Here is a 13,920-nt window from a genome sequence, read left to right as displayed (position 1 = left end):
GCAAAAAATGAAAATGTAGGGGAAGAACAATTGTAATATATTTTTAAGGTTTTATACACGGTTAAAATTTTAGGTGTAGAAGAATTTTGTTTGTTGAGGTGCTATATGTTAAATAAAATTTTAAAATTTGTTAGTTTGTGTAATTATGTTTACAAGAGTTTCAACAGAGATTGTGTTTTATAAACTATTTTATGAATCATAAATAACAAATCAATGTAGAATAAATATGATGTTGAGAGGATTAGAACTTTGGACTGAAATCTTGGCATCATATGGTCTACCTGTTAACGAAAAGATTAATTAATTAAAATTAATAAATTGATATATATAGAAATAAGAGAGAATAGAAAAAGTGATAAGAGGAAGTACGTAAATAGTATTCTATTTTCTCTCTTTCACAATCCTCAAATTTTTTTCTACTTCAAAATCCATCTTCCATCTTCATCTCTTTCAAAATCCAATTGCACCATGATAAAATTGAGAAATTAAAGAATATTTAGTTCTGATTGAATTGCAATAGAGTAAGTTTAACTTTTACCATTTTTTTTTACCTTGAATGTAACCTTCTTTCAGTTATTTTATCTTTTTTAGATGGTATTTTGTCTATTTGCAATCTTAAAATCACTTTATGGTTTTGTTTTAGCCTTATTGTGTGTGTAGAAAGAGAAAATCAAAGAGAAAAAAAATTGTGTAAAGGGTGGTCTGTTTTAGGAATTCACATCAAAGTAAGTGAAATTAATGCATTTAAAAGAAGAAACTCAATATAAAAGCAATAATAACTTATTATAAACATTATAAAAACATATTTCTAAAATAAAATCAGTTATTGGCTTAAACTTTCTCAATTTCCTTTACTATCACTACAATACGTGTGGAACATACAATCTTTATGAAAACCAATCTCACTATGTTCTTATTCCAATTCAATCATCACATTATAACTGTTAAAGCATAAAAAAAAAACTCTAAGTTATTTCATTTAATGAACATTCTCAATAAAACCAACTTAAAAGCACAAAATAGTTCACATTCATCAAAATCAACTATCAACATTAATCCCCACAACTTTATCCAATTAACTCATTCAAATCTTAACCTAAATGACTTAAACAACAACATATACATATAAATATTGTGTTTTGAAGAAGAGTATATTGATAAACTTGTGAGACACTGCACCTGTGATACTACCACTTTATTCTCGCTATAAACATATCAAAAACCAATATTCTTCATCAAGTTATTACAAGGTTAACTTTACTAGTTCCCTATGTATGATCCTATTTCATATCATATTGTTTGTCATGTAAAAACTCCTTCAACTCTCACCACCAGGTGTCTTTCTTTATGTGAGTTGGACACTAATAGAGACAAGATAGTCTCACATAACAAGTCTCGTTTAATACACTTTGACTCACCCTAGATTATCATTTTCTCTTGAAAATAACTAATTTGATTACTGCTATCAGACAATTTTTACGAACTTTCATACATTAAGAAACATAACTTAAAACAATCACCATCTTAAATTGTGGAATGTAAAAAAAACTATATAATAATTTATAAAACATTTTTAGAAAGAAATTTTCACAGAATTACCGCCTGACACCAAATAGTTCAGTGTCACAAAGTCAAAAGCTCGTGATTATGTTGATGTTACTTAAACACCACCCAACATTATTTAAGATGTTTTGATCTAACTTTTTATATATTTATTATTCTCATATAACAATTAACAACAATTTACATATAGAACAATATCTTTAAGTAAATTCTCCTAGTGTGAAATTCAAGTCTTACCTGTTGATAACATTCAACATAATAACTATTAAAATAATATCATGTTTCCATAACTTATATATTCAATCAAACTACACCTACATTCAACATTCTATTATTCATAAACTATGTCACATTCATTATTACATCATCCAATTCATTCATTATTACATCATCCAATTGATTCTTCCATCTTTATTCTTACATACCAGACTTAATAGTTCAACCAGGTCCCTAAATAACATCAATCTAACATGTTTCAAATCATAAATTCTAATCTTATAATCCATACCAAAATGGTACCAAGATTTTAGCCCAAAATGTCAACCCCGTACCATATCTGTTCTACATTAACTTGTTATTTATGGTTCATAAAACACAATCTCTATTAAAACTCTTCAAAACAAAATTATATAAACTAACAAATTTTAAAATTTTATTTACCACGCAACACCTCAACAAATAAAATTCTTCTACACCTAAAATTTTAACACAGTGTATAAAACCTCAAAAATACATTGCAAGTGCTCTTTCCCTACATTTTCCATTTTCTTCAATTTAACATTAATACCAAACAAAGAACTTAAATGATAAGCTTCTTTTATCTTAATGTGGGTTCATAAAACATGTCACCATCTACACAATTTTTCCTATTTTTGCTCTTTCTACATATAATAGGACCCAAACAAAATCTTAATATGATTCTAAGATTGCAAATAGATATAATATCATTTAGAAGGTAGAAAAACACAATACAAGAAAGAAGATTGTAAGGTGAAAAAGAGATTGATTAAAAAAAATATAAAATTTAACTTATCTATTTTGAAATTCAATCAATCTAAAATGTTCTTTAGCTTCTCAATTTCACTATGTAATATAATTTTGAAAATAAAAAGAAAAGTAATGATCAGCTGTGAAAGGAAGAAAATAAAAATGATCTGTATATACTTCCTGTTTCCACTTTTTCTATTCTCTCTCTTTTATATATATATATATATATATATATATATATATATATATATATATATATATATATATATATTATATTCGTTTAATGATTTGAATTAATTAGTCTTTTATAACACGTTACAATAATTATAAAAATATAAACTAGTAGATGAGTCATATTGAAAGTTACCGTTTATGTTGAATGCAATTTAGATTTTTATGTTCAAGACTTCATTTGGGAAATCAATACGTGACTAGTATGCCGAGATAAGTAATTGGATAAGGAAACATAAAGCAAGGTTGAATTGTTTATTCAATCATAATTTTTAGCATTCTTTCAATGAATATACATTTCATTTAAATCATGTATTTGTTCTTCAATATTTACATTATTTTCCATTCGTATTCAAAAATAAGCTTTCAATAATAAATTTTCAATTAGACTTGCATAAAAATGTAAAATTCTCCATAACGGTTTCATCATTAAATATTATTAGATAAATTTTTAAATTACACTCTTTGATGTGATGTAACATAATGAATTATACTACATTATATATATATATATTTCTTTACTTTTTTTAAAAAAATATTATGAGAATTGATATTTTAATTTTAAAATTAATTGTTTTAATTAATTATTTAATTTTTATTTTTAAAAAATTCTTCAAATTTTTATAAAAGTTTAAGAAGAGGTCTAAGATTCAGATTTTTGAAAACCAAAATTTGATCTTAAACAACAAATAAATCATGTTAGGCTGGTAAATAGTTTTTATTGACATGTCTTCCAACGGTAAAAAAAAAGTATCTAAAATAAATGTTTGAGAAATTATAAATGTTTGCGTCCACCTTTTCATTGCTTATCTAGAAGATTTCATCTTTGTCTGGACCTTTAATCGGTATACTGTACATTTTTAATTTTATTTTAAATCTATACTATTATTTTCTCCATTTTAATGTATATTTCTTTTCATTTTTATCTTTTAAATAATTATTTTTTAAAACTAAAATATATATTTTATTTTTTAAATGACTTTTTAAAATTTATATTTTTTGATTTAGTTTTTTAAATTTAATTATTTTTAAAATTAAAAATAATTATGTATAATAAAATTATAAAAATTATTTAAATTTACTTTTATAATTATAATAATAAATAATTTTATTATTTTTTGTTATCACAACAAAAATTCACTGGTAATATTAAAAGCTTTATTTTGTCCTAATGTGCTGGGAAAATTTATTAGTCTGTGCCTAAGGCATAAATAAGTTTAATAAATGTAAATCAAAATACAGCAAAGATTGGAAAGTGATTATTATAATGTTTGTCTCCTATCTAGATAAGTACAAGTTCTAAGTTCTTGAATGTTTAGTTTCCTTTTGCAATAATCTGACAACTTTCTCATAGCCAAGCTAACCAAGTCATTGATCCAACTTCCTTCCTCTAAGCACCTGCAAGTCTTTCTTTTTCCATGGCTATGCATAAGATCCTGCAAAGGGGTCGTCCATTCTTCAATTCTCCTCTTAAACTTGCCTCTTCACCTTCTTCAGCTTCTCACACATTCCCCTCTTCTTTTGATGAATCTCTTCATGTTCGGTAATTTTCCTGGTAACCCATTTGCTTATATTCTCTATTATGTATGCGGAAATTGTTTCACGAATGATCCTCTCATATTAAGGTTCAAATTTTGGGTCTTGATATAATTGCTCGGATTTCGGGTTTTCTTGAATAGGAGTGAGTTTGCTCTTTCTGGGTTTATTGTGTTAGTGTTGAAAAGGAAACCATTGTTTGATTATTGCTTTCTGTTTAATTGAATTCTTATTGAGTTCGACTTGAATATTGTTTGGATGGTGAATGCAAGCAAGTTCAGAAGCCCCTCAGGAAATTTTAGTCCATCTCAGTCTATAGAAACTCATATGTTGTAATTTGAAGACATTTTGGCTAGAATTAGGATAGGTTGGTTGTTTTGTGCCTTTTCGCTTGGATTGGAGCATTATGAACTTGATAAAAACTGGACCATAAACTCTATATTTCTTTCAATTGAACCAAATGTTCACAATACATTCACTGACACTTCGAGGGTCCAGCAACCTCCCACAACAAAACTATTTCTATCCCCTTTCCCCATTCCGAAAACACCTATTTATACATAGCCTCCCATCAACCCACAACTATAACTACTAAAAGATTTTTACAGCTGTTTTAATTTATACAAACAGCTGTATTTTCCTTTTTTCTTGTTTCTTCTTTAATAGACCTTTGTAATAAGAGGTGATCTCCTAACAGTACCCGGTCCATCAAGATTCACCTTGTCCTCAAGGTGGAATTGGGAAAAGTTCATCAATTACAGAAACTTCATCCATTTCTGTGCTCTTCTTCTTCCTCATGCCCTTCTATTAACATCATGGCGTGGAGTTGTTTGTTCTTGCAAACATGATTCACACTATATTTTTCTTCACAGAGAAAACATTCTCCTTTTCTGATCCTTTCTTGAAGTTGTGATTGTGTCAACCTTTTAAAGGTGTCTCTGCTGTGGCCATTGTTATTAGCCTTTTCCTCGTTACTGTCCTTGCTGGTAACAAATTGAGAAAAAGTATTTGCTTCCACCGATGATCCGGGTAGTGCTGCATCAGCTGCTGCCATTGATCTTGGAGGTGCCGTTGTCAATTCCTTTGTTCCTCTTTGAACAGCGTGAGCTTTTTTCATTATTTCCGAAAGATTTATTGTTTTATACAATTTCAATTGTGCTCTAATCTCCTCCCGCAACCCCTTCTAAAAAATCTTCATCAAATACTGTTCATCCAATCCCTTAATAACTCCAGCAAATCTTTCAAATTGAGTGATGAATTCACTCACTGATTTCTCCTGCTTAAGAGCCAGTAACGACTCAAAAAAGGATCTCCCATCAAGACTCGTTGAAACCTCTGGATAAGTGTGTTCTTGAAACGAACCCAAGACTGGTTTGGGTTGCACGTTTCCCACCACTGAAACTAAGATAGCGCATTACTTTCCTTTGCCACCTTAACAACTTCCATCTTTTCCTATTCTTGTACCCCTCTCGGCCGAAAATAGCGCTAAACTTTTCCTATCCAACCCATAGCATCCTCTCCCTCAAAAAAAGGAATACCCAGCTGCATCCATTTATCAGAATTCTTGTTTCCCAAGAATGCTGTCTCCTCGTAGTCTTCTTGGGTACCTTATCAATTGCTCTCTAATTCCCAGAATTTGCTGCACTTGCATTCTTCCCACCTCCCTCTTGAACAAATCTTTCCACAAGCCTCTCCAACCGAGCTATGCAAGAATCTTGTTGTAAGAATCTGGCTTCTAAATCAGCATACCTTTAGGATAATCTTGCATGCAATCTTTCTTCAAAACCTTCCAATAGCTGAAATGCCGTGACTAAGGTTTTCTCCAAAGCCTCCATTCTTGATTCCATCATTCTTGTAGTCACCATATGTAATAACCCACAGAGCCCGAATCAAGCTCTGATACTAGTTGATAGAAACTGGATCAGAAACTCTTACAAAAGGAATTCTCAAATGGAAAAAAATGAAAGTTCTGTTTATTTCTTTCAATTGCACCAAATGGTCACAGTACATCCACTGGCACTTCAGGGTCCAGCAACCTCCCACAACAAAACTATTTCTATCCCCCTTTTCCCAGACCAAAAACACCTATTTATACATAACCTTCCTTCAACCCACGACTATAACTACTAACAGATTTTACAGCTGTTTTAATTAAAACAAACAGCTGTATTTTCCTTTTTCCTTGTTTCTTATTTAATAGACTTCTGTAATAAGAGATCGTGTCCTAACAGAACTGTATGTGTGAGTTGTGATCATCATGTTCTTCTGCATGTTTGTGGATTGTGAGTATTATGAATATTGATATATGTGTCTTGTTTGGTCACTGGGTAACGGAAATTGATGGTTAGATGATGACAAGTTGTAGCTTTATTCATGAATCATGTTTGGGGATGATAAAGGTCTAATAAAATATATACTGCAGAAGGAAGTGTTAATGTTGATAAATTATTAATGTTCGGGACAAATGTAAAATATGTGTGGACACACTGCAGAAAGTCTATAGTATTATTATGTATTGTTTGGTTTTACTCATTGCTAATTTAATCATGTTAATTTATTAATTTTTTAAGGAAATAATGGTCATTACATTAGACAGTGTTCTTTACTTTCCCAATTTTGAATGCACTAGGGAAATCACAAACACAAGAGAAGTTAGGAATGAATTTGGCAAATACCATATAAAAGATTCATCTCAATGCCTCAACTGGACTTCAAGGCCATATTACTGTAGTCATGGCTATGTGGTAAATCGTCATTTTGCATCTGATCACAATGATACAAAGGGGTTCTCAAGTAAGGTGCAGTTGATCTTGTATACTATTTTTCCTGTTTGTTATGTATTTTAACTTAAATATGTTGTTAAACAAGGAAGATAGCACATACTTACCTTAATGCATAATTATAGCTGTCATGTTGAACCTATATTTTCTTTTTCATGAAAAGTGCAAGTCCGTTATTTGAAATTTTGATTTCATACATTCAACTTTGAGTAACATGATGTTTTGGTAGTTATATCTAACTAAGCATTTGCTTTGTTCTTAAACGTTTTTTTTTGTTATGATTGTCTTGTTGTTGGAGAGTATATGACTGACACTACAATGCTTCAGCTTCTTAAAACTATTCCATACCATGTAAAGATAGTGGAGGTTGGTGCAAGGGATGGATTGCAAAACGAGAAGGCTATTATTCCTACTAATATAAAAGTTGAGTTAATACAACTACTGGTTTCTTCTGGGTTGTCTGTTGTTGAAGCAACAAGTTTTGTCTCACCAAAATGGGTACCCCAGGTGAGAGAATCTATTATAGAAACAATCATTTGTAACCCCTTAATATTGTCATAATCTTTAATATTACTCATCTTTACTTTTTTTTTGTTTTGGGGACTTTTTTTAACCATATTTACATTATATTTATTACATCGATCTGTTATTTGTCAATTTAATATATCCAGAGGTCTCTGATTAATCTTTCTGCATTTCTCTGATAATTTTTGTTTCTGGGGTATAATGAATAATGGTTCAGCCTTTTCTTTGCTTGATATATGACCTGGTGTTATTATTCTTTGTATAGATGTACCTCATCTTTAAAATTGTTCTGAAACCATACAACCATTTGTTTGAAATGGGTGATCACGATGGTCCTGAGTTTGTAGCTTATATCAAATTAGGGAGGGCAGTTTTATGTTTTTTAATATATGAATATAAAGTAGGGGAAAATGTGTCTCTCCTTTGTCAATCAGTGATGTCCATCTACTGGATATTTGTTAATGAATGATATTGCAATTAAAATGTGTTTTTTTTTTTAGTTTCTGTCAGCTAAAAGTTCATTTTTGAGCACTATTTTTTCAACGTCTCTAAGCATGTGAGTAATAATGACCTTTTAGATACAATAAGCTATTGATTTGCTGGTTCATTAATAAGGAAAATTGACACTTGTAGATAGTGAGACATGATTTGGACAATATGGCTTGCTTGCCTTATTTTTAAAAAAAAAAAAAACCATAATTGGTGCTTGATGTTGGCATGAACTCTCTCTCTCTCTCTCTCTCTCTCTCTCTCTCTCTCTCTCTCTCCATGTGTTTATCTGGAAGAGTAGACCATCTAGCTGGGTAGATGGTTTGGTGGCAAATAATAATCTATTATTGTTGTTTTTTAGTTAGGTTTTTATTTTCAGTTCTAACTAACTATATACCCTTAAGCCTTACTTGTATAAGGGTGACCTGTATACAGTAGAGGGTGATGGTGACATAATGATCATATTGATTGTATCACTAGAATGTGTGTCTGTTTTTTTGTTTTTCTTTCTTTCTCTTTGCTTCATTGTTGGTTTCAATCAATTGCATAACAATTGGGTATCGGTGTCAATTTTATAAATATATGCATCTGTAGGACATGTGTGTGTAACATGTATGTTCATGTTTGAACTGCTAGCAAATATTATTGTTTGTTGAAAGCTCGGAGAAATCATCATTTTTTCTTCAAAAAATATTTACTAACTGCATATTCATTCAAATAATGATTAACTTGACTAAGTTTATGACAAGGAAAAACGTTTTGTCTTCAAGCCTTTTTTTCATTCATATAGCTGACCATTCAATTTGCACAAAAATTGACAAGCTAGCATTTCTTATCAGTATCATGTTTGATTTAGGGGGTACATGCATGAATTGGTACAATTTAATATCACCATTATGAATTGCATGATTTAGTAATCTGTCTTTTTCTTTCTTGCTTTTCTTTCACCAGTTCTCATAAGAAATGGACACCTTTAGATAAGTTTACATGGTTAAAATGGAAAGGAACTAAAGGAGCACTAAACCACACTATTTATTCATTACATAGCTCTGTTTTTTCATTCTTCTGAAATAGGGATTCACTTAGTCACTCTCATGACTCTGCAACCTTTTTGGTTGTTCCATTGCTTTATTTTCATTCTTTTTGAAAAAGAGGCTTCTCATGATCACACACTTACTCTATCTGCACCTCACTTGGAAGACACATTGCTTTGTGACTAATGATTTCATTTGGCTATGTGATATGGTATTTTTATCTCTTAGCTTCCGGACAAATTGTGACTTAGTTGTGAATTATTATTTGTTTTGAGATGTATTGTTCTATTGAGATTTTCCAGACAAATTGTGTATTGGCTCATTGTGTTTTTTAGTGTCTTGGTCCTAATATCTGTGGTTCACAATTCATTGTGTTTATGCAATTTTTCATTGTGTTTTTTATTGCCTTGGTTCTATAAAATTTATGATTTTCAATTAAAAAATTAGTGTGGCAAATGATGATTTGAATTGCATTTTGATAACTTATTCCTCATTTCAATTCTTCACATGGTCTGTGGCTGAAGGTTGGAGTGTAAGTTATGATATTTGTCGTGCTTTCAATTTTTTTTTATTAATAAACATCTTTTTTTTTAAATATTTAATGAATAATGGGATCTCCTGAACAACTAATTTCTCAAATTTTTAATTGAATTCAGTTGGCAGATGCAAAGGATGTGTTGGCAGCAATTCAAAATGTTGAAGGTGCCAGGTTTCCTGTCTTGACTCCAAACATTAAAGTAAGAGTTATATTGAATGGTAAAATATAAAACTTAAAGAAGTCGTGGATGGACATGGTTATCTGAACCCCTCTCATCCAGGGTTTTGAGGCAGCTGTTGCTGCTGGAGCTAAAGAAGTGGCTGTTTTTCCTGCAGCTTCTGAGTCATTCTCAAAAGCAAATCTAAATTGTGGCATTGAAGATAATCTTGCCCGTTGCCGTGATATTGCTTCAGCTGCTGGAAGTCTCTCGATCCCAGTCCGCGGGTATACTTTTCAATTGATACTTGTCAATCTCTACGGTAAACAATGGACAAGTTTTTGCATTTTCTGAAACTTCACGTGTATACATTTTCTTATAGTTTAAGCAGAAAGGATCTTTTGAAATATACGGTCAATTTCTTTTATTTCAAATGTTTCCACTTTGACCTGGATTGATATGGCTCCCTAATGGTTTGGTAATTTACATCTGTTAGTGGGAAAAATAATTCTTGGGCTGAAAAACTACTGCCATGTTGACAGATTCATTTAGCTGTAGGATTTAATTGATTTAGTGGCATCAGATAAAATAATAGGTTTTGATTTCTATTATATTTGAAATTGAAATACATGCTGATTTGTTTTGTTGATGACACTATTTGGTGGTATTCTCTATCAGATTGTTGTCCCATAATATCTCCATATTGAACTTGACATAGGATTTAGATTATACAGAAATGGTTTTTGCTGTTAGTAGAATGTGTCCTGGACTCCTACTTGGCCTTATAATCTACTATTTTTTCCTTTATATGATTTGAATAATCTTGAAGCAGTCTAATCTTAATCTTCAAGTTAAAATTAACATTCGTCATATTAAATTTTATCACCAGTCATGCGACCCAATGTGTATTTCAGATATATATCATGTGTTGTGGGATGTCCCCTGGAAGGAAGTATTGCTCCAGAGAAAGTAGCATATGTGGCAAAATCACTGTATGAGATGGGCTGCGCAGAGATTTCACTGGGTGATACAATTGGTGTTGGCACACCTGGTAATGTCTCTTTCATTGCTGTCTCTTATGTTGTGTAGCAAGTTTAGCTTCGGTTTCAGTGCTGGCTGGTGTATGTATCTGACTTGTTAAAAAACCATGGATCTTTTTTATCTGACTTGACTCTTATATTGTTATGTTGTCTCAACTGTTTAGATGATGGATTGCACATAGATGATCCTCATAATTAAAATTTTTTATAGTTCCATGAAGTCGCTGTAGATATTTTCTGGAAATAGTTTCCTTTTTTCTTATTAGTCTCGAGGAGGAATTTATTGAAATGTGGTATTTTTGAATTGATATAATTAGATATCTAGGGAGATTGAGATCTTTGATGTGAGAAAAAGGACATCTCTCTCTTCAAAGGCCAATTATCCTAGTTAAATCTCTAGAAAAGCCATTATCTCTAGAAGTTAATGGTACAGGGAAGTTTCCTATTTGCTATAGTTATAAATAAACAACACATCAAGAAGATTAACTGATTGTCTTTTGTCAAAACATTGTTGGGAATCCAAGTGCATCCAAGTCCCACATTGGATAGAAATGAGAAAGTAAAACAGTATATAAAGGTGAAAGATCCATTAACCCATTACCTTAAGGTTTTGGGTAAAGAGTGGTGTCGATCCCTTATATAGTTGGCTCAGATGTTATTGGTGTTTGTATAACCCACAGGGAACCTCCTCCTCGATAGACCCAACAACCATAGATGTTTTAGTTATAGAAATATGGAGTTGATCCTGTATAACCAGAAATATCTAGATTATATGTGATTATTAGGAACATTTTTATTTATTGCCGTATCATTTTTGTTATTATAGGATATTAAATCTCTTATATCTATTCTATTGATTCCTTTCTCTCAATATACATAAAGCACCTATGTTGTCTAGAAAACACACGGTTTTAGCTTAATGTTTTTCTCTTTCTAGAGTTTAACAACACACACCAAAGCAGTCTTGAATTAGTTCTTGCGTATTATAATATTTTTTTAATTTGACTTAGTTTTACTCTTCCTTACAGGTACTGTAATTCCGATGCTTGAAGCTGTACTTGACGTTGTTCCAACTGACATGCTTGCTGTCCATTTTCACGATACTTACGGTCAGGCACTTTCAAATATTTTAATTTCACTTCAGGTAAGCTACATGTTGGGATGCTGGCATGTTAGTGGAACAGTCTGTAGGATTTTGTATGTCTTTACATTTGACCCTCCCACAATCACCACAGCAAAATCAACAACTTGGACAATTTTGGTTTAGCTCCTCTAAAAAGATGGTTAACCTGAACTGCACGCATGTCCCTTGTTATAAAAATTTGTCAAGTTCACTCAGTTTAATAAATTGGATTAACAACCATGATTAAACCCTGGTCCTTTCTTCAGCCAAGCAAGATACTATTTGTTTCTGCAGCCTAAGAAATAACTGTTCATGCTTAAACATGGAGATGCATGCACGTACAAGTATCTTATTACAGCCTGGCAGAAAGAAGCATAACGTTAGATTCACAACTTCTCTTTATCTTCCAAACCAACACCTAATTGGTTAAATCTGGTCTGGTCATTTATTTTACAGATGGGTATCAGCACAGTGGATTCATCTGTTGCTGGTCTTGGAGGTTGTCCATATGCCAAGGGTGCAACTGGGAATGTAGCCACTGAGGATGTCGTTTACATGCTGAATGGACTTGGAGTGAAAACAAATGTGGACCTTGGAAGGCTTATGCTAGCTGGGGATTTCATTTGCAAGCATTTAGGACGTGCATCTGGTTCCAAAGCAGCTACTGCTTTGAGTAAAGTTACTAGTCATGCCTCCAAACTATGAGTAACTAAAGCTAGTCATGCACCTGCATGATAGGTACATTGTTTGCCCACTGTTGCGTATGCATTATGTTGGAGTTTCCTGTCCAGTGGGCCCTGCCATTAGAAAGAGAGAGCCAGCAAAACACAAATGTAAATGAAATGCTGTTCACTTCTGCTTGTGTTCTGAGCCCGTTGAGTCGCTTTGATTGTTGAGAGAGACATCACATGTTGAGCATAGCAAATAATAAAAAGCACAGAATATCCAAGTTCAGCTATTGTCATCTTTCACACATTTTTCCCAATAAAGTAGTTGAAATCAGTATTTCTTCTTCTGGTTGGACATTTTTTTTCTTGCAATTCTTTTTGGAATTCATTCCAAGGTCTGTCATCCTAATTTTGTTTTCATGCATCCTTGATTTGGAAGCTTCTAATGAAGCTTAGGTGGCACTTATCACTGTCTGTGATGCCCAGATACAATGCACAGTGATAAGATTGTGATCAAAATATATTGAACATGATACATGCAGATACATGTTTGTATTAAAAATACAATGCATAGTGACAAGGTTGTGATCAAAATATATTGAACATGATACATGCAGATACATGTCTGTATAAAGTGTAATTTTGTAAATCCAAATTAAGAAAGAACGTTCTTTTTGGACATTACTAAAACAAAAATCATAAAATGATGTAATAAAAAATTACTTTTTTATCACTTATAAATAGGGATTATACTGTCTATCTCATGTCTCTTTTGAAATTATCTTTAGTTCATGCATGAATAGACAGTGCTTCCATGCTTCTGCACTATACACGTTGATGTGTTTCGCTACATTGATTTTTCACGATCTTTTTCATAAGTTTTGGATATTAATCTTATACTTATCCAAAAATATTGGTATGGATTTCATATTTGGTGCAGATATGCAAAGCATATTGAAATGTTTGATATGTTATAATGAGTTTGAAGTGAACTTCATACTATCACCACATGAGATCACATCAAGTGCATGTTCCAAATTTTGGCAGTTGGTGATGGCATGTGGAAGCAAAGAATTATCAGTATCCTGTGTTATTGTGAGACTAAGTAAAATTTTTCTTCTTTTCTGTGCATCTGCTTTTACTATTGTGTATATTGTGTTTTTGCAAAAGATATATTGATGTCATCTGTACAGCTTACTTCTGGTGCACATAAAGAATCTCATTAACAGGAGTAGCTACTCTCACAAGT

General features: G+C 31.6%; 1 protein-coding gene across 1 annotated transcript; it reads left to right on the top strand.

Annotated features, from left to right (window-relative positions):
- The first annotated feature begins 4,070 nt into the window (after positions 1 to 4,070).
- Positions 4,071 to 13,005, top strand: LOC108329406 (hydroxymethylglutaryl-CoA lyase, mitochondrial). The gene is made up of 8 exons (XM_017563590.2): positions 4,071 to 4,324; positions 6,947 to 7,115; positions 7,425 to 7,604; positions 9,802 to 9,882; positions 9,964 to 10,127; positions 10,755 to 10,891; positions 11,909 to 12,024; positions 12,460 to 13,005. The coding sequence occupies exons 1-8, from the start codon at positions 4,200 to 4,202 to the stop codon at positions 12,706 to 12,708; spliced, it is 1,221 nt and encodes a 406-aa protein (XP_017419079.1). The 5' UTR covers positions 4,071 to 4,199; the 3' UTR covers positions 12,709 to 13,005.
- Positions 13,006 to 13,920: the final 915 nt, after the last annotated feature.

The sequence above is a fragment of the Vigna angularis genome, chromosome 2 (assembly GCF_016808095.1).
Source record: "Vigna angularis cultivar LongXiaoDou No.4 chromosome 2, ASM1680809v1, whole genome shotgun sequence".
Classification (NCBI taxonomy): Eukaryota; Viridiplantae; Streptophyta; class Magnoliopsida; order Fabales; family Fabaceae; genus Vigna; species Vigna angularis.
The sequence above is the reverse complement of the archived record's forward strand: the minus strand, read 5'-3'. Positions and strand labels throughout refer to the sequence as shown.